The sequence below is a fragment of the Puma concolor genome, chromosome E2 (genome assembly GCF_028749965.1).
Source record: "Puma concolor isolate L17-30 chromosome E2, mPumCon1.1.hap2, whole genome shotgun sequence".
Lineage (NCBI taxonomy): Eukaryota > Metazoa > Chordata > Mammalia > Carnivora > Felidae > Puma > Puma concolor.
This window is the reverse complement of record NC_141681.1, coordinates 51238111-51260460: the sequence shown is the minus strand read 5'-3', so window position 1 is coordinate 51260460 and position 22350 is coordinate 51238111. Positions and strand designations below refer to the sequence as shown.

At 57.5% G+C, this 22350-nt stretch overlaps 1 protein-coding gene across 1 annotated transcript in view; it reads right to left on the bottom strand.

Moving 5' to 3' along the window:
* The window catches only part of NECTIN2 (nectin cell adhesion molecule 2), a 29956-nt gene extending 8483 nt beyond the window's left edge, over positions 1–21473 (bottom strand). The window contains exons 1-5 of the mRNA XM_086690060.1: positions 21095–21473; positions 9207–9602; positions 5217–5513; positions 3959–4076; positions 2827–2975 (exon numbers count right to left, since the gene is read on the bottom strand). Coding sequence (XP_086546186.1) covers positions 2827–2975; positions 3959–4076; positions 5217–5513; positions 9207–9602; positions 21095–21185 — 1051 coding nt within the window. The 5' untranslated portion in view covers positions 21186–21473. The remainder of the gene's footprint in view (positions 1–2826; positions 2976–3958; positions 4077–5216; positions 5514–9206; positions 9603–21094) is intronic.
* Between the last annotated feature and the right edge of the window lie 877 nt (positions 21474–22350).

The window sequence follows — 22350 nt, the reverse complement described above, 5'->3', positions numbered from 1 at the left end:
GTGTGTCTGCAGTGTGAAGGTCAAGCGGTATTTTGTGAACCGGTTTTTCTGGAATGTGTGTCTGTACCTGCGCACGGGTGAGAGGCGTGGAACAGTTTTCTTGCTGCGGACGCTTATCAGTTAATGTCTGGGAACCTGCTTTAGCCCATGCTGGAATGTTTATCTGTGCTCCTGGAGGTGGTATTTTGGAGACGGCGGGCGTGTTCGTGAAGTCGGTGGGTCAAAAGTTCTCCAGTCGCCCTGAGGCGAGGTCTAGCCTGTGGGCCCACGGCTGCGCTAACGGGAACCCTGCACCATGTGTCTGTGACCGTTTCTGTGTGTTTCAGGAGTGTTAGGAGGTGTCCGTGTTTTCGTGGTTGTGGATCCCTTGGACGATCCTCAGGCAGGACTTCACCTGTGCTTTGCGGGGTTCTACCCCTTGGGGGTGCCTACTGACTGAGGGCGGACACCCAAGAGGGTGTGTACCTGGGGCATGGGTTCAGGGGATGTATTTCCAGTTGGGCATCTTGCTGGGCGGCAGGTGGAGCTGACCCTCCCTCCCCAGGGTGCGCCTTCGACGGCAGGGACTGGCCTCTCTGTTTGCCACCGTGTTCCCGACATCAAGGAGACGGCTTGGCAAAGAGGAGCCCTCGACAAATATTTGTCAGATGACGATGTGTTGAAAGCAACGGGGTTTCGGGGGACTGTCTGAGGGCATGCACCTCTGAGAACGTCTTTGAGTTTCTCCCTTAGCATCTGTGTGAGGGATGGTTTCCGCGTGTGGAAACTCGCCGTCCGCAGGGCTCTCCCCACTGCCGGCACGTCTGTGCGATCGGGTCTCCCTGCGGGGGTGTGTGTTTGTCGTGTGAGTGTCAGCCTTGCTGAGGGCAGGCCGCCTGTCTCTATGGGTGCGTTGGCCGTGACCCTGACCACGCGTGTGGTATCTCCAGGGTGAGGGAATTCCTGAGAGGGGTCTGTTTCCGTTTGTTTCTCTAGGTAGGTGTGTGTGTGTGTGTGTGTGTTGTAAGATTATGTCTCGGGGCGCCTGGGTGGCTCAGTCGGTTAAGCGTCCGACTTCGGCTCAGGTCATGATCTCGTGGTCTGTGAGTTCGAGCCCCGCGTGGGGCTCTGGGCTGATGGCTCAGAGCCTGGAGCCTGTTTCAGATTCTTTGTCTCCCTCTCTCTGACCCTCCCTCGTTCATGCTCTGTCTCTCTCCATCTCAAAAATAAATAAATGTTAAAAAAAATTAAAAAAAAAAAAGATTACGTCTTAGTAAGGGGATCTGTTTTTGTTTCTGGCCGTGGCGCCTGTCTGCCTGTCTCTAGGTGTGGGTGTGCCTGTCCTCACGCCTCTGTGCCTTTGTCTGCAGTCCTGTTTCTGAGGGGGGGCCTCTCCTCCTCCCCACTATGCCTGGTGTTGCGTGTTTGCACAGGCATGTTGTGTAGAGTGTCGAGCTGGGAGGGTGTTTCCTAGAATGTTTTTTTGTTTTTTCCTCCAGGTACACATGGCATCTCGGTGGCTCTGTTCGTTGTGCGGCCCTGTTCTCTTGGGGGGTGCGTCTGGGTGACGGTGAGTCTGAGAGTGTGGGTTGCGGTGGGTGAGTTTCTGTTTCGGTTACGATGCCATCTCAGAGCACAGAGCCCGTCTCTGTAGACGTGGGCCCTGCGGGCTGCTGGCTCCGTTCTCAGCCCTGGGGTTCACATGTCTGGGTCTCGGGGCACACCGCCTTGTAACAGTTCCTGCCTCCCGTTAGGTGGGTGGCTCCACAGCCGTGACCTCGACCCCGCCTCTGTCAGCCTGGGCCACAGGCCCGGCCTGGCTTCGTTCTTTTCCTCCCGTCTTGGGGCCCGTCCGGAGTTTGAATTCAGTATCGGGGAGGGGGGGGGACTCAGAGAACTTTTGACCCACAGACACATCAGCTGCCATTCCCAAAATACGCCCCCTAGAAACACAAATGTTCCAACACACACAAAAGCTGAGTTCCTAGGGCGCCTGGGTGGTTCAGGCGGTGGAGCGTCCGACTCTTGGTTTCAGCTCGGGTCATGATCTCCCGATTTGTGAGTTCGAGCCCCGTGTCAGGCTCCCTGCGGTCAGCATAGAGCCTGCTTCAGATCCTCTGTCTCCCTCTCTCTCTGTCCCTCCCCCACTCGTTCGCTGGAGCGTGCTACCTCTCTCTCTCTCTCTCTCTCTCATAAGGGGCTCCTGGGTGGCTCAGACGGTTAGGCGTCCAATTTGGCTCAGGTCATGATCTCACAGTCCGTGAGTTCGAGCCCCGCGTCAGGCTCTGTGCTGACAGCTCGGAGCCTGGAGCCTGCTTCGGATTCTGGGTCTCCCTCTCTCTGCTCCTCCCCCCACTCACGCTCTGTCTCTCTCTTCCTCAAAAATAAACATTAAAAAAAATAAATAAATGAATGAAAATTAAAAAAAAACAAACTGATTTCCTAATGTTACTTGACCAGCACTCCCTGTAAGAAATCAGTGTTTGAGTGTGTTTCTGTTTGCCTAGCTGTCTGACATGCGTCGCTCCAACTGGAGCCCAGGGCAATATCCCCGGGTCTCTTCCTGAAGACCCTTTCCAAGCCTCTAGTCTCGAGCAAGCCCCTAGCAGAGGCCTCATCCTCCCGATTCTTCTGCCAGTGCCTACCCTACCGTCTGATCCAGATCCAACGGGGGGGGGGGGGGGACAGAAAAGCCACAGTGCCCTCCTTTCCCATCAGCGACGCAGGTCTGGATCCCTCCCCAGGCCGGCGGCACAGCCTCCCCGCAACGCGGCCCCGGAACCCAGGAAGGAGGAGCACGTGGGGGGTTGACCCGATCTTCGCCCGCCACCTCCAAGACCCGCTCACCTCGGACGAGGACCACCTGCTCAGCACGACCCGTGCCCACGGCGTTGGTGACGGTGCAGATGAACGTGGTGTTGACGAGTTTGTCCACCGAGTGGATGATCAGCTGGGGACCCTGGGCTACTGCGGAAGCTGGGAAGACGCCTGCGGTCCTGGAAGGTGTGAGGGGTCACCGGAGGGGAACATCAGGGCCCATAGCGGGGCACAGGCCTGGTCCCTGATGACGCAGCCTTTAACACCCAAGCTCCAGGGACATAAAACTTAATATTTAAGACCCGACACTGCCAGCATTCTCCTGGAGGACTCATGGGTTCAGATCCCTGGTGCTGCTCCCTCAGACCCAGGAGTCCAGCCCCCAGCCCCTCCTCCCTTAGACCCAGGGGTTCAGGTCCCCAGCACCTCCCCTTTCAGACCCAGGGACCCAGTCCCCACAGCCCACCCCCCCTCAAACACTGGAGTCCAGCCCCCAGCCCCCTCCTCCCTCAGACCCACGGGCCCAGCCCCCAGCCCCCTCCTCCCTCAGACCCAGGAGTCCAGCCCCAGCCCCTCCTCCCTCAGACCCAGGAGTCCAGACCCCCAGCCCCTCCTCCCTCAGACCCAGGAGTCCTGCCCCCAGCCCCTCCTCCCTCAGACCCAGGAGTCCAGACCCCCAGCCCCTCCTCCCTCAGACCCAGGAGTCCTGCCCCCAGCCCCTCCTCCCTCAGACCCAGGAGTCCTGCCCCCAGCCCCTCCTCCCTCAGACCCAGGAGTCCTGCCCCCAGCCCCTCCTCCCTCAGACCCAGGAGTCCTGCCCCCAGCCCCTCCTCCCTCAGACCCAGGAGTCCAGACCCCCAGCCCCTCCTCCCTCAGACCCAGGAGTCCTGCCCCCAGCCCCTCCTCCCTCAGACCCAGGAGTCCAGACCCCCAGCCCCTCCTCCCTCACACCCAGGAGTCTAGGCCTCCAGCCCCTCCTCCCTCAGACCCAGGGGTTCAGGTCCCCAGCCCCTCCCCTTTCAGACCCAGGGACCCAGTCCCCGCAGCCCACCCCCCTCAGACACTGGAGTCCAGCCCCCAGCCCCCTCCTCCCTCACCACGGGCCCAGCCCCCAGCCCCCTACTCCCTCAGACCCACGGGTCCAGCCCCACCCAGGACTCACGTGCTCCAGTCGTAGCCTGTGGGCTCTGGTTTGCTGCGGACATCACAGTTCAGGGTGGCCTCGCTGCGGCCGAGGTACCAGTTGTCATCATAGCCGGAAATGGAGACCTCAGGGGGGTCTGGAGGAAATGGGGGGGGGGCTGGCTCAGAGACGGGCAGAGTCCCCAGAGAGCGGATAGGTGAGCAGATAGACGGGAATCCTAAAGAAATGAGGTGGGCTGGCAGGACGTGGACCCGTGGAAACTGGGGCAGGTCAGTTTGGGCTACGTCTGCTGAGGCCAGCGCACCTGCTGTCCCGGGATGCCACCTGGACCATTTCGAGGAAGGTATGGTTCAATGGCGGCAGCGTCTGAGGGTGCCACAGAGATCGTGTTATTGCTACCACGACGGGGCCCACAGGGGCCAACGTGAATCATACGGGGGGCAGGAGCTGGTATGGCGACCCCAGCAGGGTCAGTTTAGATGGTGTGAATGGGGGTGGGGGGTGTAGACAACGTTGGGTTGGTTGCTACAAACCCACAGTAGTCGATGCACACGGTAAAGCAAATGTCAACCGGGGCCCCCGCGGGAGCCACAAAAGATGTTGTTGGGGGCCGGTGGGGGCTGGCAAAACGGCTTTTTGAAAAGGGGGATGGGGCGCCTGGGTGGCTCAGTCGGTTAAGCGTCCACCTTCGGCTCGGGTCACGATCTCACGGTCCGTGAGTTCGAGCCCCGCGTCGGGCTCTGGGCTGATGGCTCAGAGCCTGGAGCCTGCTTCCGATTCTGTGTCTCCCTCTCTCTCTGCCCCTCCCCCGTTCATGCTCTGTCTCTCGCTGTCTCAAAAATAAATAAACGTTAAAAAAAAAAATTTAAAAAAAAAAAAAAGAAAAGGGGGATGGAAAAAAAAAAAGAACAGGCTTGATTTGCAGTGTTTGCCGATTTCCTTGGTGTAAGTAGCCCTCAGCGATCGACACCAAGCTGTCAGTGTGACCTCGCTGGATGTGGGACTGGGAAGAAATGTATAAAACCGGCCCCCGCAAACCTTGCTTTACCACCGATGGGGGCGGCAGGGAGAGAGCCTGGAGAAGGCAGTAGAGACAACGAGGAGGCAGGGTGCAGACGTTGCCCATGAGAGCCAGTATAGACAACCGGCGGGAAGGCAGTGCAGAATGTGGCCCCGGGGGGCTAATGCAGCCAGCACTCGGCGGTAGTGTAGACAGGGCCCTAGAAGAGCCAGCGTAGACAACAGGGGGGACGCGGTCACATCCTGAAACACTCACAGCGCACGGAGAGGGTAACGGGCAGCAAGATGGGCTCCTCAAAGCTCTCATGCTCCACTTTGCAGGTGACCTTGACACCATCCGCTCGACTCAGGGGCACCAAGGTGAAGCGGCTGGTGATGGTGACTGTGCCGGGCACAGGTCCGGACACCTGGCTCTCTATGGCCTCTCCGTCCAGGGGCGAGAACCAGGAGATTCGGGCGGGTGGCCGGCCCCCCTCGGAGACACAGCGGGCGACGGGCACAGGTTCCAGGCTCAGGGTGACCTCCTGTGTTTCGGCGTGGTTCTGGGGCTGTGCTGGGGAGAGCAACAGAGGGGTGACGTCACTTCTCACCCGCAGTCACTCAACAAACACCTCAGCCGTTAAGCCCCAACTGCCTGGGCTCCAGTCCCAGTTCTGTTCAGCAGCTGCACGGCTTTGGGCCAGTCATTTCCCAGCTCCGGATCTGTTTCCTCTTCTGTAAAGTCAGGATAATAAAAAGTCCCACCCCAGGGGGCCTGGGTGGCTCAGTTGGTTGACTGTCCAATTCTGGACTTTGGTTCAGATCATGATCTCACAGTTTGTGGGATCGAGCCCCACACTGGGCTCTGGGCTGACAGTGCAGAGCCTGCTTGGGATTCTCTCTCTCTCTCTCTCTCTCTCCCCCCCCCCCCCGCCCCTCTCCCGCTCTCTCTTTCTCTCAAAAATAAATACATAAAATAAATGCCCAGGGCGCCTGGGTGGCTCGGTCAGTTAAGCGTCCAACTCTGGATTTCAGCTCAGGTCATGATCTCACGGTTCGTGAGTTCGAGCCCCACATCAGGCTCCATGCTGTCAGCACAGAGCCTGCTTGGGACTCTCTCCCTCTCACTCTGCCCCTCCCCTGTTCACTCTCTCTCTCAAAATAAACAAACTGGGGGGTGCCTGGGTGGCTCAGTTGGTTAAGCGTCCGACTTTGGCTCAGGTCATGATCTCGCGGTTTGTGAGTTCGAGCCCCACGTTGGACTCTGTGCTGACAGCTCGGAGCCTGGAGCCTGCTTCGGATTCTGTGTCTCCCTCTCTCTGCCCCTCCTCTGCTCGTTCTCTCTCTCTCTCTCTCTCTCAAAGAATAAACATTAACAACAACAACAAAGGGGCGCCTGGGTGGCTCGGTCGGTTAAGCGTCCGACTTCGGCTCAGGTCATGATCTCATGGTCCGTGAGTTCGAGCCCTGCGTCAGGCTCTGTGCTGACAGCTCGGAGCCTGGAGCCTGTTTCAGATTCTGTGTCTCCCTCTCTCTCTCTGCCCCTCCCCTGTTCATGCTCTGTCTCTCTCTGCCTCAAAAATAAACATTAAAAAAAAATTAAAAAAAATAAATATAAACAACAACAAAAACAACAAAATAAACTTCAAACAAAAATTAATTTAAAAAATGCCCACCCCGTAGGAATGTTGTGCAGATTAAATAAATTTCTACGTATAGCACTCGCTGCACCGTGTGCCATGATAGAATTCTGTCTGGAAGAGGCTAAGTGGTTTTTTTTTTGTTTTTTGTTTTTTGTTTTTTAAGCCAAAGCAGAATAATGTAGTTCAAAGGTCCAGCTCAAAAGGATTTCTACTTCTTTCCTGAAATCACCAGCAAACTGCGGGGCCAGAAGTGGGATAAAGGTTACGGAGATCCCCAAAGCGGGAGATTTTTTGCCCTTTTCACCTACCTTCCTGGAAAACATGGAAAGGTATGGGGAGGGAAAACAATAAAACCTCCATGAGGAATAAGCAACCCGCGGCTGTCACCAGACTGTCCCGGGTGGTGCCTCGGCTCTCCAGCTGGCTTGTGGAAATCTCTATCTGGGATTCTCCTGAGCTCATCCATGCGGTAGGGCCCTCCTCTCCTTTCCCCGGTCACCCTGCTATCTGTCCTCTGACCGTCCTGGGCACCTGCCCCACGCCGCCCTCAGACCCTGCTCCCACCCGCTGCGGGGTCTTCTCCTGCAGATCCCAGCCTCACTTCTTCAAGGGAACTTCCCTGACATCTGACTCTCCTTTGGGGGGGGGACTCACGGCACCTGCTCCTCCACGAAAAGCAGAGGTCTGGCTGGTCTGTTCTGTGCACCTGCCCCAGGAGGCACCTGGGGTGAGACAGGTCACTCGAACAGAACAAGTGACGGCATGGGAAGAGACCTTTGCCAGGGGTGGGGTGGTGAGAGTCTTGTGTTTTGGATTCTGCAAAACAACCGGGGTTTCGGGCGCCTCTGAAATGAAAGCCTTTGCCCAGGGACGGTACAGGGTGGACTTCTCAAACCCTCTGGGGCTGAGAGAGCGAAAATGCGAGTCCCGAGCGAGGTGGCTTGCGGGACATTGCCGGGGGAAGGTGGGATCCCAGGCGGGTGCCCAAGATGGAACAAGAAAGAGCATCCTTCAAAAAAAAGCCCTTCCCGGGGCGCCTGGGTGGCGCAGTCGGTTAAGCGTCCGACTTCAGCCAGGTCACGATCTCGCGGTCCGTGAGTTCGAGCCCCGCGTCAGGCTCTGGGCTGATGGCTCGGAGCCTGTTTCCGATACTGTGTCTCCCTCTCTCTCTGCCCCTCCCCCGTTCATGCTCTGTTTCTCTCTGTCCCAAAAATAAATAAAAAACGTTGAAAAAAAAAATTTTTTTTAAAAATAAAAAAAAAAAAGCCCTTCCCAAAGTCTCCATTTTCTTAAGTGGCTGTGCTGGTCACGCCCCTCCCCTGCCCTCCCTGGCTGGAGCTGGAGGCTTTATCCCACCCGCTCCTCCCCACCCCCCGCTGCATCTGCCCCCATGGAATCCTTCGCCCAGGAGGCCCATGCGATCTGGCTCTGCTGGTTTTCCTGCTTCGGTGAGGTCACGCAAGCCCTGGCCACCAGCCTCCTTTCTGTTCCTGGTACATGCCAAGCGCACTCCTGCGTCCCAGCTTTTTGGTACGCGGTTCCCAGCTTTTTGGTACACGGTTCCCTCTTACGGGTGCATCTATTCCCCTGCCCGAGGGCACACGTCCCCGCGTGACTCCTTACGCTTCAGGACCTGACGCTTCAGGACCTGACGAAGAGGCTTTCTTTCCCTGCCCATTCTGTCTAAAAGGGACCACCGGGGTCGCTTACTCGAAGTGAGTATCGCATCATCCTGGTGTGTCCCCTTTGTTGGCTCATTGGATCATTCCCCGGCATTACCTGTTTCCCGAATCTGATCTCTTCTTGCTGCCCCAAGTGCCTCTGCCTTGCTGCCATTACCTCCTGCCGGGACTCACGCGCTCCCCTGTGGCCCCTGAGCTGCCACCCTTGCCCCCGACCTGCAGCTAGAGGAGCCTGTGAAAACTGAAGCCAGATCACACCTATCCCCTGCTCAGAACCTCCCACAGTTCTGGTGCTCTCAGGGCAAAAATCAAAGTCCTCATGTGGTTCATGGGGCTGTCCCGTGGCTTCCACTATTTTCTTGACCTTGTCCCCTCCTCCTTTCCCTTCAGCCGCAAGCCTCCGGTTACACTCACTTCCTTGCTCTACGGCAAACGTTCCAGGTGGGCCCTGCCTCAGGACCTTTGCACCTGCCATTCTCTTTGTCTGAAATGCTGTTCCCTTAGAGAACCTACGGGGCTCCCTTGCCTCCTTCGAGTTTTTCTTCAGATTTCACCCGGACTCTACAGCCAAAATTATAATCTGCCCCCCACCAGCTTCCATGGCACCTAGAACCACCCGACTCACTCCTGTTTTTCTTACTAACGTTAGTTACTGTCTGACCCTCCCTTATTGAAGTAGAAGCCCCAGGAGGGCAGGGAGCTGTCTTACTGCTTTGTTGCTAGAGCCCCAAACAGGGCCCAGCACATAGTAGGTGCTCAGTACGTCTTTGGCGAATGCCCTGTGCCTGCTGTAACCTCAACCTGCAGAACAGAGTCTGGCAACGGCAGGCGCTTAATGGATATTTGCCAACTGACCGAAGACCACGGAGAAAGCCGATATTACTGCCGGAGCAGAGGGAGAGACAGATCTGCGAGAGGGCTCTCCCGCCCGACCCTGCTCACCTATGGCCCGGAGCCAGGTCGTCCCCCGGCTGGTGCCACTGGGGAACGTGGCAAATTCGCAGGTATAGTTGCCCTCATCCTCCACCGTCAGTCCCCGGAGGGCCAGCGTGGCATCCCGCAGCTCCGTCTCCGTGCCCTGCCTGGTCCCGCTGCTCTGCCCGGCGGTGACGAAGGACAGCCGCTCTTCGCCGGGCTTTGGGCTGCGGAAGCTGGGCCCGTACGAAGGGTGGAAGGCGGCCACGCTCCTGCTGGTGCCGGTTGCGTCCACGTGCAGCCACGTCACCTGCGAGACTCTGACGTCCGGTCCCGACGGCAGCAGGTGACACGGTAGCTGCACGGTGCCCCCCAGGTTGCCCCGCACCTCGGGCGGCACTCGAACTTGCACATCCTGGGCTCCTGGGGAGAAAAGAGAGAGGGAGAGAGAGAGAGGTGGGTGGGGGAAGGAGCCAGATACCTCCAGGCCAGGCAGGGCCATCGCTGAGGGGCCCCACTGGGAAATGCAAGCCCCAGATGCGACGCAGGGGCCTTTGTGAGGTCCCGATTCCCGATTCTTCCAGAGAGCACGTTTCACAGAAACACTGGGGACATAGGAATCTCGACTAGCTTACGTGCTAGTGTGGAATTACTGTTAATATCCTTTTAAAAACCGTTTGTTTATTTTAATATTTATTTATTTTTGAGACAGGGAGAGACAGCGTGAATGAGGGAGGGTCGGAGAGAGAGGGAGACACAGAATCGGAAACAGGCTCCAGGCTCGGAGCTGTCAGCCCGGAGCCCTACGCGGGGCTCGAACTCACGGACCGCGAGATCATGACCTGAGCCGAAGTCGGACGCTTAACCGACCGAGCCACCCAGGCGCCCTGTCTCACAACATAAAATTTTAAATATTTATTTATTTATTTATTTATTTATTTTTTTAAATTTTTTTCAACGTTTATTTATTTTTGGGACAGAGAGAGACAGAGCATGAACGGGGGAGGGGCAGAGAGAGAGGGAGACACAGAATCGGAAACAGGCTCCAGGCTCTGAGCCATCAGCCCAGAGCCCGACGTGGGGCTCGAACTCACGGACCGCAAGATCGTGACCTGGCTGAAGTCAGACGCTTAACCGACTGCGCCACCCAGGCGCCCCAAAATTTTAAATATTTAAAATGTGAGGACAGGGGCACTTGGGTGGCTCACTCGGTTAAGCGTCAACTTCGGCTCAGGGCATGATCTCGCGGTCCGTGAGTTCGAGCCCCGCGTCGGGCTCTGGGCTGACGACTCGGAGCCTGGAGCCTGCTTCGGATTCGGAGTCTCCCTCTCTCTCTGCCCCTCCCCTGCTTGCACTCTGTCTCTCTTTCAGTTATAGTTTCACCTTTCTAGAAAACCTACAGCCCTCTTAGCCACCTTTTTGTTTGTTTTGAGAGAGAGAGAGAGAAAGCACAAGTGGGGGAGAGGCAGAGAGAGAGGAGAGATCCAGAATCCCAACCAGGCTCCCCATGGGCAGCACAGAGCCCAACGCGGGGGGGGGGGGCTCCAACCCATGAACCTGAGCCAAAGTCGGACGCCCAACCGACTGAAACACGTGGGTGCCCCACTTTTTTTTTTTCTTTTGAAACAGCTTTATTGAGATATAATTCCCACCCATTGAAAGCAGGTGAGTATATATTGTATATTCATTCACAAGACTTGTTACCTATAGTGTCTGTCACTGCAATCAATTTTAGGGAATTTTTATAATTCCCCAAAGAAACTCGATACCCACTGGCAGTCGCTCTCCGTGCCCCCAGCCCCTGGAAACCCCTCACTCACTTCCTTGGCCTCCACACATCTGCCCTTTGAGACATTTCGTATAAATGGAATCATACACTAGGTGGCGCTGTGACTGGCTTCCTTCACCTGGCATCCTGTTTTCAAGTTTCGTCCACGCAGCGCCTGTCGGGCGCTTGGTTCCTTTTCGCGGCTGAATAATATGCCACTGTGTGGGTACATTCTGTGTCTTTTGTCGGCTCATCAGTTGATCGACACTCGGGTCGTCTCCACTTTGTGTTGATTGTGAACAGAACGGAATATGAGCAAACGGGTTTTTGCGTGAACGTCTCTTTTCCCTTCTCCTCGTTTGTTTTCTCGCGTTTAATAAAAACACGGAATAGGGGCGCCTGGGTGGCGCAGTCGGTTAAGCGTCCGACTTCAGCCAGGTCACGATCTCGCGGTCCGTGAGTTCGAGCCCCGCGTCGGGCTCTGGGCTGATGGCTCGGAGCCTGGAGCCTGTTTCCGATTCTGTGTCTCCCTCTGTCTCTGCTCCTCCCCCGTTCATGCTCTGTCTCTGTCTGTCCCATAAATAAATAAAAACGTTGAAAAAAAAATTTAAAAAAAAAAAAAAAAAAACAAAAAAAAACACGGAATAAAGAAGGATGTTGCTCTGTGGTGCGAGGCAATACAGCACGGCGACCGCGGGCCCAGGCCGCCTGGGTTCGCATCCTGGTGCTGCCACGTGCTGGCTGTGTGACTTTGGGCAAGTCGTTGAACTTCTCTGGGCCTTGGTTTCCTCGGTCGTAAAATGAGGGTAATCGGAGGGCTCCGCCCCCTATAGGGGCTGTTATAAAGATTAAAGAATATTTGTGGAGCACTCAGCACAGGGCCACAGGAAACAGGAGATCAGTGCTTGTTAAATAAACACAGCCAGGTAAGTATAATTACAAGTGGCCCTTGATACTCAGCCTTGAGGCAAGGCCGAGGGCACATGCCCTTGCTCAAGGGGCAAAGGCTGTCCAGCTGTCTTTGACCGAGATGGGGGTGGGGAGCACTAGCCTCATACAGAAACCCAGGGCACATTAATAGGAGACCCTAATGAGAGGGTCCCCGCAGAAGGCAGTCGCATCAGCGGGGCCGGTCCCAGAGACTTTTGGAAAGAAGTCCCCAGCCAAGACCACTGTGTAACAGATCTATCGCCTCGGGGCACCTGAGTGGCACCATTGGTTAAGTGTCCGACTTTGGCTCAGGTCATGATCTCGCGGTCTGTGAGTTCGAGCCCCGCGTCGGGCTCTGGGCTGATGGCTCAGAGCCTGGAGCCTGTTTCCGATTCTGTGTCTCCCTCTCTCTCTGCCCCTCCCCCGTTCATGCTCTGTCTCTCTCTGTCCCCAAAAAAATAAATAAACGTTGAAAAAAAAAAATTTTTTTAAATGGGGATGTTCAAGCAGGGTCCCTCGTGACGATTCCATGAGACGACTTCCTGCCACGAGGCCTTTGAGGGGCCCCGCACGGGTGAGTCAAACAGAGGCCAGAGGCTGTTAGCTGCCAGCCCGCCGCAGGCCAAATCCGGCTTCGCGTGTATTCACTCTTGGCCCACACAGCATTGTTTCCAACACGAACCAGCACTCACCCATCTACTGACCCACAGAAGGGTCTGGAGATTAAAGCTCAAAATCCAGACCAAAATCAGGATATGGGGTTCCTAGGGGTCACCAACTGGGTGGAGCTGAGGAAAGGCTGTCCCTTCCCTCCGGTGCCAGGATCCTTCACCCACTCGGCCTCCAAAGGCACGGAATGTGGGACAAGGGTCCCCCAAGGGCCTGCCCCTTTCCAGCTGGGTGGGGAGGGACGGGCCCTCTGTCAGGAAAAATCACCCGGCCCTTGTGGGCTCTGGAGAGAGCAAAGTAGGGTCGGGCCAGGAACGTAGGTGTTCCCCTTTGAGGCAAGTGGGAGCTACGGAGGGTTCCGCAGCTGGAGAATGACTAGGCTTGAACCCAGGGAACCCGAGGGGCAGGTGGAGCCGGGCAGAAATGCCTCACCAGACAGCAAGAAGTCCTGCAGAGGGGTCACTAGAAGACCCAGAGGTTACGATGGAGACGGTGCAGGGCTGGAGGCTGGCTCCTGGAGGGGGACTTAGAACTTAAAGGGATTGCGTGGTGGGGGAGGGAGGGTTTGGAATCTGCTCCCATCCCAGGCAAGTTCGTGGGACGGTGACTCAGCAAACAGGTCCTGGGTGCTAGAGGGTTGGCCCCTGGGGATGGGATGTCTGTCTCTCGTTCCCTGCTGTATCCCCGGAGCTGACACCAAGGCATGGCATGCAGTAAGCGCTCAATAAATACAACCAAATGAGTATCTGGCTCTGTGTGGGGTGCAGGTGCCTCAGAAGAGACAGGGACATGTGTATCAGGTGAGGGTAGACAATGGGGCGTGGAGACCCACGTTGCCCCAAGAGTCATTGTCAAGGTGGCCGGGAAGACTGAAGGGGGTGAGGTGTGTGCGTAAGAACCGAGAGCCAGAGGCCTGACCCGCCTGAGGGAGGCCCGGAGGGCTTCCTGAAGGAGAAGGCATTCCTTTTCAAGGGAAGCAGAGCTCAGGCTCGCGGAGCCCCACCCCTACCTCTGGGTCCCTGGGACCCTTCGGTGAGCCAGATTTCACATGCTGGGGAGGTCCTTGTGGCCGCGTGACAACTGGATCTTCTGAGGGAGGGCTGCCCTCCTGTATCTAGGGGGGATGTCTCAGCATTGTCCGCTTTGGAGGTTTAAAAAAGACCCCACTCGGGGGCGCCTGGGTGGCGCAGTCGGTTAAGCGTCCGACTTCAGCCAGGTCACGATCTCGCGGTCCGTGAGTTCGAGCCCCGCGTCGGGCTCTGGGCTGATGGCTCGGAGCCTGGAGCCTGTGTCCCATTCTGTGTCTCCCTCTCTCTCTGCCCCTCCCCCGTTCATGCTCTGTCTCTCTCTGTCCCAAAAATAAATAAATGTTGAAAAAAAAAATTTTTTAAAAAGACCCCACTCTTGGCTTCTTGTGGGGTAGGCTCCCCAGACAGGGTTTTCATCCCCAACACTCTGCCCCAGAGGGCCATACGCGCCTCCCCCTGCCCCCCCATTTCCTCTGCAGAGCACTGCTCCCCCTCTTCCAGCCTGGACTTCCGTGACTTTTATGCCCGGTTAGGCCCACAAGCTTATGCCCTCAGTATCTGTGACAGCGATCGGCTCCTGGTGGACACTCAATATTCTCTGAATGAATGAGGTTCTAAAATCCCATGGCCTGAAGTTCCCCATTCTGTTTTTTTTTTAATGTTTATTTATTTTGAGAGAGAGAGAGAGAGAGAGAGAGATGGAGAATCCCAAGCAGGCTCCGCGCTGTCAGCACAGAGCCCGGCACGGGGCTCGAACTCACGAACCTCGAGATCATGACCTGAGCCGAGACCAACAGTCGGACGTTTAACCGACGGAGCCACCCAGGGGCCTCTGGAAGTTCCCCCAATCTGTTTCTAATTCTGAATGAATGAACAGGATGGTTCAGCCCCTGTGGGGTTAGGGGTGTTTCCACCTAAACGTCGCCCCTCGTCCTCTACCCCCACACGCGGTCCATCAGGAAACCCTGTCGGCTCCATCTACAAAATATACCCACCAACAGACCACGTCTGAGCCCCGCAGTGCCTCATCTTGTCTAATTCACAGGTACCTGCCCGCACGGAGGACTGCAGTTGCCCTCACGGTCTGTTCCCAAACACAGCCAATAGGTCCCTCCTCCCGGCTCAGAGCCCTCCGGCGGCCCTCCTCACTCAGAAAAGAAACTCTCAAGGCCCCGCACGATCTGCACTCATCCTCTTTCTAGCCTCATCCCCCACCCTCTCCCCTTGGCTCACCCTGCTCTGACCACACTGGCTTCCCCACTGTTCCCCAGACGACCTCAGGGCCTTTGCACTAGTTCCGCATCCTGAAATGCTTCTTCCCCACGTGTCCCCATGGCTCCCTCCCTCGTTTCGTTCAGGTCTTTGCTCAGCTAGGCAAAGACCCCCTGAGCACCGTAAGGGTAATAAAAACTGCCTCGACCCCGCTTCATTTCCCTCAAAGCACCTGATGTGTCTCCCCCACTAGAACATCAGTGCCCAGGGGGAGGGGTCTTTGCTGACTAATCTATCTCCAGAGCCTACAATGGTGCCTGGCACACTGTAGGAGCTCCAGAAACATGATGGATGAACGAATGAGGTGAAGCTGGGGAATCAGCTGTGCACTAGATACACGGGCAGAGGCTCCATTAAGAGTTTGCGCTTTGGGGGCCCCTGGGTGGCTCGGTCGGCTAAATATCTGACTCTTGGTTTCCGCTCCGGTCATAATCCCACGGTTTGTGGGTTCGAGCCCCACATCGGGCTCCACACAGAGCCTGCTTGGGATTCTCTGTCTCTGTCTCTGTCTCTGCCCCTTCCTGGCTTGTTCTCTCTCTCTCTCTCTCTCTGTCTCTCTCTCTCAAAAATAAACATTAAAAAAAGATGTTTGGTGGGAATGCAAGTTGGTGCAGCCACTCTGGAAAGCAGTATGGAGGTTCCTCAAAAAACTAAAAATAGAGCTGCCCTAGGACCCAGCAATTGCACGACTAGGCGTTTATCCCCGGGATACAGGTGTGCTGTTTTGAAGGGACACATGCACCCCAATGTTTATAGCAGCACTATCGACGATAGCCAAAGTCTGGAAAGAGCCCAAATGCCCATCGATGGATGAACGGATAAAGAAGATGTGGTCTATATATACAAGGGAGTATTACTCGGCAATCAAAAAGAATGAAATCTTGCCATTTGCAACTATGTGGATGGAACTGGAGGGTATTATGCTCAGTGAAATTAGTCAGTCAGAGAAAGACACAAATCATAGGATGTCACTCCTATGAGGACTTGAAGAGACAAAACAGATGAACATAAGGGAAAGGAAACAAAAATAGTATAAAAACAGGGAGGGGACAAAACATACGAGACTTAAATATGGAGAACAAACTGAGGGCTCCTGGAGGGGTTGTGGGAGGGGGGGATGGGCTAAATGGGGAAGGGGCCCTAAGGAATCTACTCCAGAAATCACTGTCTGCTCTATGCTAATGAACCTGGATGTAAATTTTAAAAAAGTTAATTAAATTTAAAAAGAAAAGAAAAAAAAAAGTTTGGGCTTTTGCCTGAGGGTGCTGGGAAGCCATGGAGAGTTGTACCCAGGGGGAGGAACAGGGTTAGGTTTGTGCCTTCTGGAAGAACCCTCGGAATGGGATGGGGCAGGGACGCGGGGGGTGGGCTGTGAGGAAGAAGGATCAATCAGACGTGGCGGCAAGTTCGGCAGGGAATGGCTGGGACGTGAGGGCCACAGGCTCTGAGAGTCAGGGGCAGAGGGGTGGGCTGGTGGCCCGGACACTCTGCGTCTTAGATGGAGGCTGGGGAACCGAAGCCAGGAGGACGGCTGGCCTGAAATTAGGACCCTGGTGTCCAGCGCGCTATTGGGAGCGTGCCTGTGCCCTGACCTTGGCTGGGACGTGGCTGGCACCACGGTGGGGGAGAGTCTGGCCATGGGAACACGGGCCTCCCTCAGCTTCCCTCAGCAAGGCAGACTGGTGACAGCTTCATGAGGCATCAGCTGGGTCCCCAGACACGCTTCCTGTCCCTATGGCCTGGGCCTGCAGGCTTTCTGGTGGCGGAGTGGGGGCTGCCCGGGGCATCGCATGAGCCCAGGAGAAAAGTGAGAGAGACAGAGACACATAGCCTGAGACCCTGAGATCCGGGGTTGGAAGATCCAGGCAGAGAGGAGGGTGCCATGGTGACTTCGAGTAGGGGGCTGGGGGCCCTGACTCCCGGGATCCTGCCTGGCTGGCTCCTGAGACCCATAAACACTGTGACCTGCCCTGTCGGGTGCGGCAGGACTCGAGCAGGCCCTTGAAGGCGGGCGTGCTATGAGCGCTGGCCTCGGCTGCTGCCTCAGCCACCTTGCTAATTAATTAATTGCATTAATCACAGTGCCCACCCCCGCAGCGGACATCCGGGAGCCGGTCTGGGGTGGGGAGAGGCGAGCCGCAGCAGCGGTGGCCTGGAGATGGGGCTCTCTGTGCCTGGCTTTCTGCACCTGCCTCCCTGTCTCCCCCAACCATCTCTCAGAGGGTGGTTATCACTCCCTCTCCAGGCTGAGACCTCCCTGCCTTTCTGCAGCGGCCACACCCCCCCCACCCCCACCCCGGAAGGACCCAGGACCCCCGCTGTGGGGTCTGATGTTTCTGGTGCTGGATCTCTAGGACTGCCTTCCCTGGCCGAGCCCCTCAGACAGAAGCTCTCACCGCTCTGCCCAGTCCACATTTACCCCAAAATGTTTCCATCCCTGAGACTCTGCCTGCCCACACCACCCCCCCCCCCCCCAGCCCCGCAGGCCTTGATCTCTTTCTGCATCTGATTCCTGGGCCCTGAGTCTGTCCCTACATGTCTTCAACTCCCCGGCTCTCTGGTTTCTTCTGCCTTTGTCTCTCTCAGACTTTCTGCTTTCTGTGTCTGTCATTTCTCTCTCTAACAGCTTTATTTTTTTTTTAAGTTGATTTATTTATTTTGAAAGAGAGAGAGAGAGAGAGTGAGTGAGAGCGCTTGCACGAGCAGGGGAGGGGCAGAGAGAGAGAGAGAGAGAGAGAGAGAATCCCAAGCAGGCTCCTTGCTGTCAGCACAAAGCCTAATGCGGGGATTGATCCCACGAACTGTGAGATCACGACCTGAGCTGAAATCAAGAGTTGGATGCGTAACCGAGTGAGCCACCCAGGTGCCCCTCTAACGGCTTTATTGAGATATAATTCCCATACCATCCAATCCGCCCATTCAAAGCGCACAGTTCAGCGGCGTTACTATATTCCCAGATCTGTGCCTCCCTCATGGCAGTCCATCCCGGAACATTTTCACTGGCCCAAGAAGACGGCCCACATCCTTAGCTGTTCTCATATTCTCTTTCCTCTATGTCTGACACCTGAGAAGCCCTTCTTTCTGGGTGTGGGTCTCCTAGTCTCTGGAATTCGGCTCCCTGCTTTATCTCCTGGGGTCTCTAAACTCTCGGGGTTTCTGGTGTCTGTCTCTCACGGTCTATGTCTCTGGTGTCTATCTCTCACGGGCTGTATGTCTCTGACCCTGGGACCTCCCTGCCTCCTGGGTCTCCCCATCTCTGCCTGCCTCTCCGCATCTCTGATACCCTTTGTCTACGCCTGGGCCATCTCCCTGGGTCTCTCTTCTCCTCCCCCTCCTCCTCCATTTCTCAGCATGGTTGGGACATTAAAAATGTAACAGTGTCCCTGGCGGGGCGGGGGAGCTGGCCGGTGTGCCTTAACTCCCTGTCCTTTCTGTGTCCACCACTCCCTGCACCCCCGACGTACTGCCGGCCTTGAGACTGGCCTGTGCCCTGACCTCCCTGGGTCCTGGCATCTCGTCACTGATGGCTGGGGGCTTCTGGGCTCCCAGTCCCTCACCAAGGCTCTAAATCTCTCTCCTTAGGCTGTTCCTGCCTTTATCCTGGTGCGTCTGTCCAGCTCCCTCCCCCTCCTCCACCTTTCTGGCCCCATCTCAGCATCTTTCTGTCCCACCCTTGTGGGCCACATTTCATCCTCCCCCCGCCCCCCCCCCCCCCCGCCATCTCTCTCGGTTCCAATCTAGGGTTTGTCCCTGACCCCATCCCTAAATTTGTTTCTGACGCATTCTCCGTCGCCTTCTGCCTTCCGTCCCCAGCCCTGTATCTCCTTCCCTGTCTGTGAATCCCTTCCCCGCTCCCCTCCCCACCTCGCTGCCCAGTCCCCCTTCCCTAATGAGAAGAGACAGCAGGCCCTCTCCTCCCATCCCCCTCCACTCCGGGCTGACTGACAGGGAAGAGCCAAGAAAGCTAGGGAGGACTGGAGAGGAGGCGACCCAGCAGGGGGCCCAGGTGGAGAGCCCTCGGTCCCCCAGGGGCCGAGGAGGGGGGAGGCAGAGGAGCCAGAGACAGGCAAAGAGAGAGATGGATGGCAAGGAAAGACAGAAAGAAGAAGCTCTGTGAGAGGAGACAGCCAGAGAAGCAGAGAGAGGAGAGAAATGAAGAGGGCAGGAGGTGGAGAGAAAGTGAGGGAAGGAGGGAGAGACAGAGGAAGAGAGAAAAGAGGGGAGGGAGAAAAGGTGGCAAGCAAAGGCACAGAGATGAGGGGTCAGGAGGGCGGAAGCCCCCTCCCCAGGTGCTAAGAGCTTTCACATGGGCTCAGTGAGGCCTCTGAACCCTCCCACTGGCCCTAGAGGGAAAGGGTTACTGTCTCTGTTTTACAAAGGAGGAAATGGAGCCTCAGGGGCACCTGATGGAGCAGAGCCCAGGAAGGCTCTGAAGTCTGACGCCTGGCTTTCTGGGGACTGGCTGTGGACCCCGGGAATGTGGCTTGCCCTTTCGAAGCCTCCGTGTCCCCATCTGCGAAATGGAAATAGGAACAGAGGACCTGTCTCCTAGGGCGATCTAGAATTCTCCATGAGATCACGAGTCAAGTCAAAGCCTGGCTCAAGGTCAGGTGGGTTCTGAGCGTTTCTCACAAGCGGCAGGTCCTGACCTCATGTCCCTATCTCTGACACCAAGGGAGAGCCAGTATCCAACTCGGAGTCAAGGCTTGGGATACAAATCAGCGACAAGCTGGGGCAAATGAGGTCAGAGGGATAGCCAGGGTTCAGGGTTCTCGCAAGACACCCCCCCCCCACCCCCCCACCCTGCTCCCGCCTACACTTCCTGGGCAAACCCTTGGGAAACTCCAGTGTCCAGAGTTTCTAGCTGGGAATAAAGAGCCCAGTCACCTGCAAGGGGGCGGGGCCAGAACCTTCTTCACCTGTTCGTCCCAGCCTCTCCCTCCTCTGAGAGCTGCGCCCTCCCTCAGAGGGGTTGAGGGGACTGGGAGGGAGTCGGTGGGCAGAGCAGAGGGAGGGGCGGGGGATTAGGGCGGCGGCTCCTCGCGTCCCCCCCCCCCCCCCCCCGCGGCGGCTCCAAGGGCGCGACCGGAGGAAAGATAAGGTCCCGAAACTTGGGAGTCCGGAACCGGGAGCCGGGGAGAGCTCCCGCCCCTCCCTGCCGGGGTTCAGCTAAAGTGAAACCGGTAAAACTTCCCCAGGGACGTCCCAACCGACGGCTCACAAGGAAAGGGAAGCGTCTTCTTTCTTCAGGGGACACAGCCGACCGAGCGCCAGCTTCCAGAGAGAGCCTCCTGCCCTTGATTACATCTAGAAGCCAAGAACCGAGTGCCCCGCCCGCATTTACATCTGGATCTCAGGAGACATTCCAATGCCTACAATTAAATCTGAAACCCAGGAGATAGGGCCTCTTCCGCCTCCCCCCTCACCCCCCGTTTTACCTGGGACCCAGGAGCCCCCTGCTCACAATCTGGAACCCAGGTTTGAGCCCTTCCTGTCCCCAATTCGACCAGGACCCCAGGACACATAGCCCCTAGCCTTCATTCTACTTGGGACTCAGACCCCGAGCCCCTAATTTGTCTGGGTCCCAGGAGCCAGGCCCCAGCCCCTTGTTTTCTGGGTCCCAAGAACCTACAGCTCCCTGAGGCCCCCGGTTGGAGTCCTCAGGCCCTTCCCCAGGTCGCCGGAACTCTCATCCTTGGCCCTCCAAGGAACACGAAGTCCCAGCCCTCCAGCCCCTCTGGAGAGCCTGGACATCTGGCCCCCTGCCCTCAGTTCTCCCAAGGCCTCAAACGCCCAACCCTGGGAGAAGGAAAATGGGGGATGGTCTTGTCTCCTCGTCGCGACCCTCCTGCTGGGGAGCGGGGGGAGAAATTCCCCACATGCCTGAGCGGGGAAGCGGAGATGGAACCTCAGATCCGGGTTGACAGCTCAGTGCGGGGTGGGGTGGGGGGCGCGAAGGCTCAGATTTAACCCTTTTGGTGTTAGAGTCTGAGGAAGGGGGAGGGGATAACCGAGAAGTCCGGTGTAGGATGGATGGAGAGTTGGGATTAAGAAGGGTGGTGGTGGGCGGGGGGAGAGGGCTGCCGAGAGATAAGGGTCGGAGTCGGTGCGGCCGGCCGGGAAGGGGGCTCGAGGGAGGGGGCTCGGTGAACTGGGGGTAGAGCGGGGAGGGTGCTCGGTCTTTCCCCACTCGGAAGGTGGGGAAGGGGTTGGGTCCGCGCGGGGGGTGGGCGTCTGCGGTTTCTCACCGGTTTCCCGGAGCAGCAGCAGCAGCAGCAGCGGCAGGAGTGGCAGCGTCGGCGACGATCTCGACGGCGAGAGGGCTGCGGCCCGGGCCATGGGGGGGCCCGGGGTGGGACTGGGCCCGGGCGGGGGCCTGCGGGCCACTCCGTGAGCGCCGATCGGCTGGGCGGTCGAGCAGGTGCCTGAGGGGCTCCGGCTCCCGGCCGGTTCCCGCCCGCTCTGCTCCCGCGGCTCTGCTCTCGGGGCCGGGCTCTCCCCGCTCGGCGCCCCCGGCCCCAGGCTTCTCTCTGGCAGCTCGGACTCGCTGACGTCACAGGACCCACCCCTTCCCTCCCCCCCCGCGGAGCCGACCTTGGGCTCCGGCCGCACTCGCTCACGCTGTCCCGCCCTCTCTGAGATTCCACGCTGGTCCTCCCCGGGATTTTATTCCCGCCCCGCCCAGCATTCTGCGCCCGCCCCCTCCCAGGGTTTTACACCTGCCTCTCCCCAGAATTCGATGTTGCCCCTCCCCCAGAACTCAATCTCCGCCTCCCCTGGAGCTCAAACCCCACCCCTTTTGCCCTCCAGGAGACCGCTCGCGCCCCGCCCCCGTCTCCGGGCGGCTGGTTGAGATTCGGTCACGCCCTCTCCGGAGTTTACAGCGGTCTCCGCCCCCTGAAGCCACGCCTCCGCGACGGCCCCGCCCACCCGCTCTACTGGCAGTGGGTCCAGCCTCTTCCCGGGAGCTCGGTCCCGCCTGGTCTCAGCCCCGCGCGAAGTTCTGTCCCCGCCTCTTCAGCTGTAGCTGAAGTGTCGTCACACCTGCGTGAGGCACGTGGGTTCTCATGGGCCCGCCCCCTCCTGGAGCCCCGCCCCCAAGCTGAAACCACCCCCCCCCAACCCACCCTCCCATGCCCGCCAGGAGACTTTCCTAGTTCTTGCCCCTCGCCCAGTGCCTGTCTCGCTACTGGGTGCGTCTCGGTTTATCCTGTGTCTTTCTAAGCTCTGCCCCGGACTCTGGGCGTCGCTGCGCCATTCCTTTCCAGATTTCTCTTTGCCTCTCTGTGCCTCTGGCTTTATGTCTCTCACAATCTTTGGATCTCCTTCGTCCCTTTATTTCTCTGCCTCTGGAGTCCGCACGTGTCGGAGTCGCTTTGTGTTTCTGGTGTTTCTGCTCTTTGTCTTTCTAACACCGTTCCTGTGTCACTTGGTCCCCGCGTCTCTTTCCATCCCTTTGACTCTGTCCCTGTGTCTCGATGTGCCTTCTTGTTTCTGTCTCTCT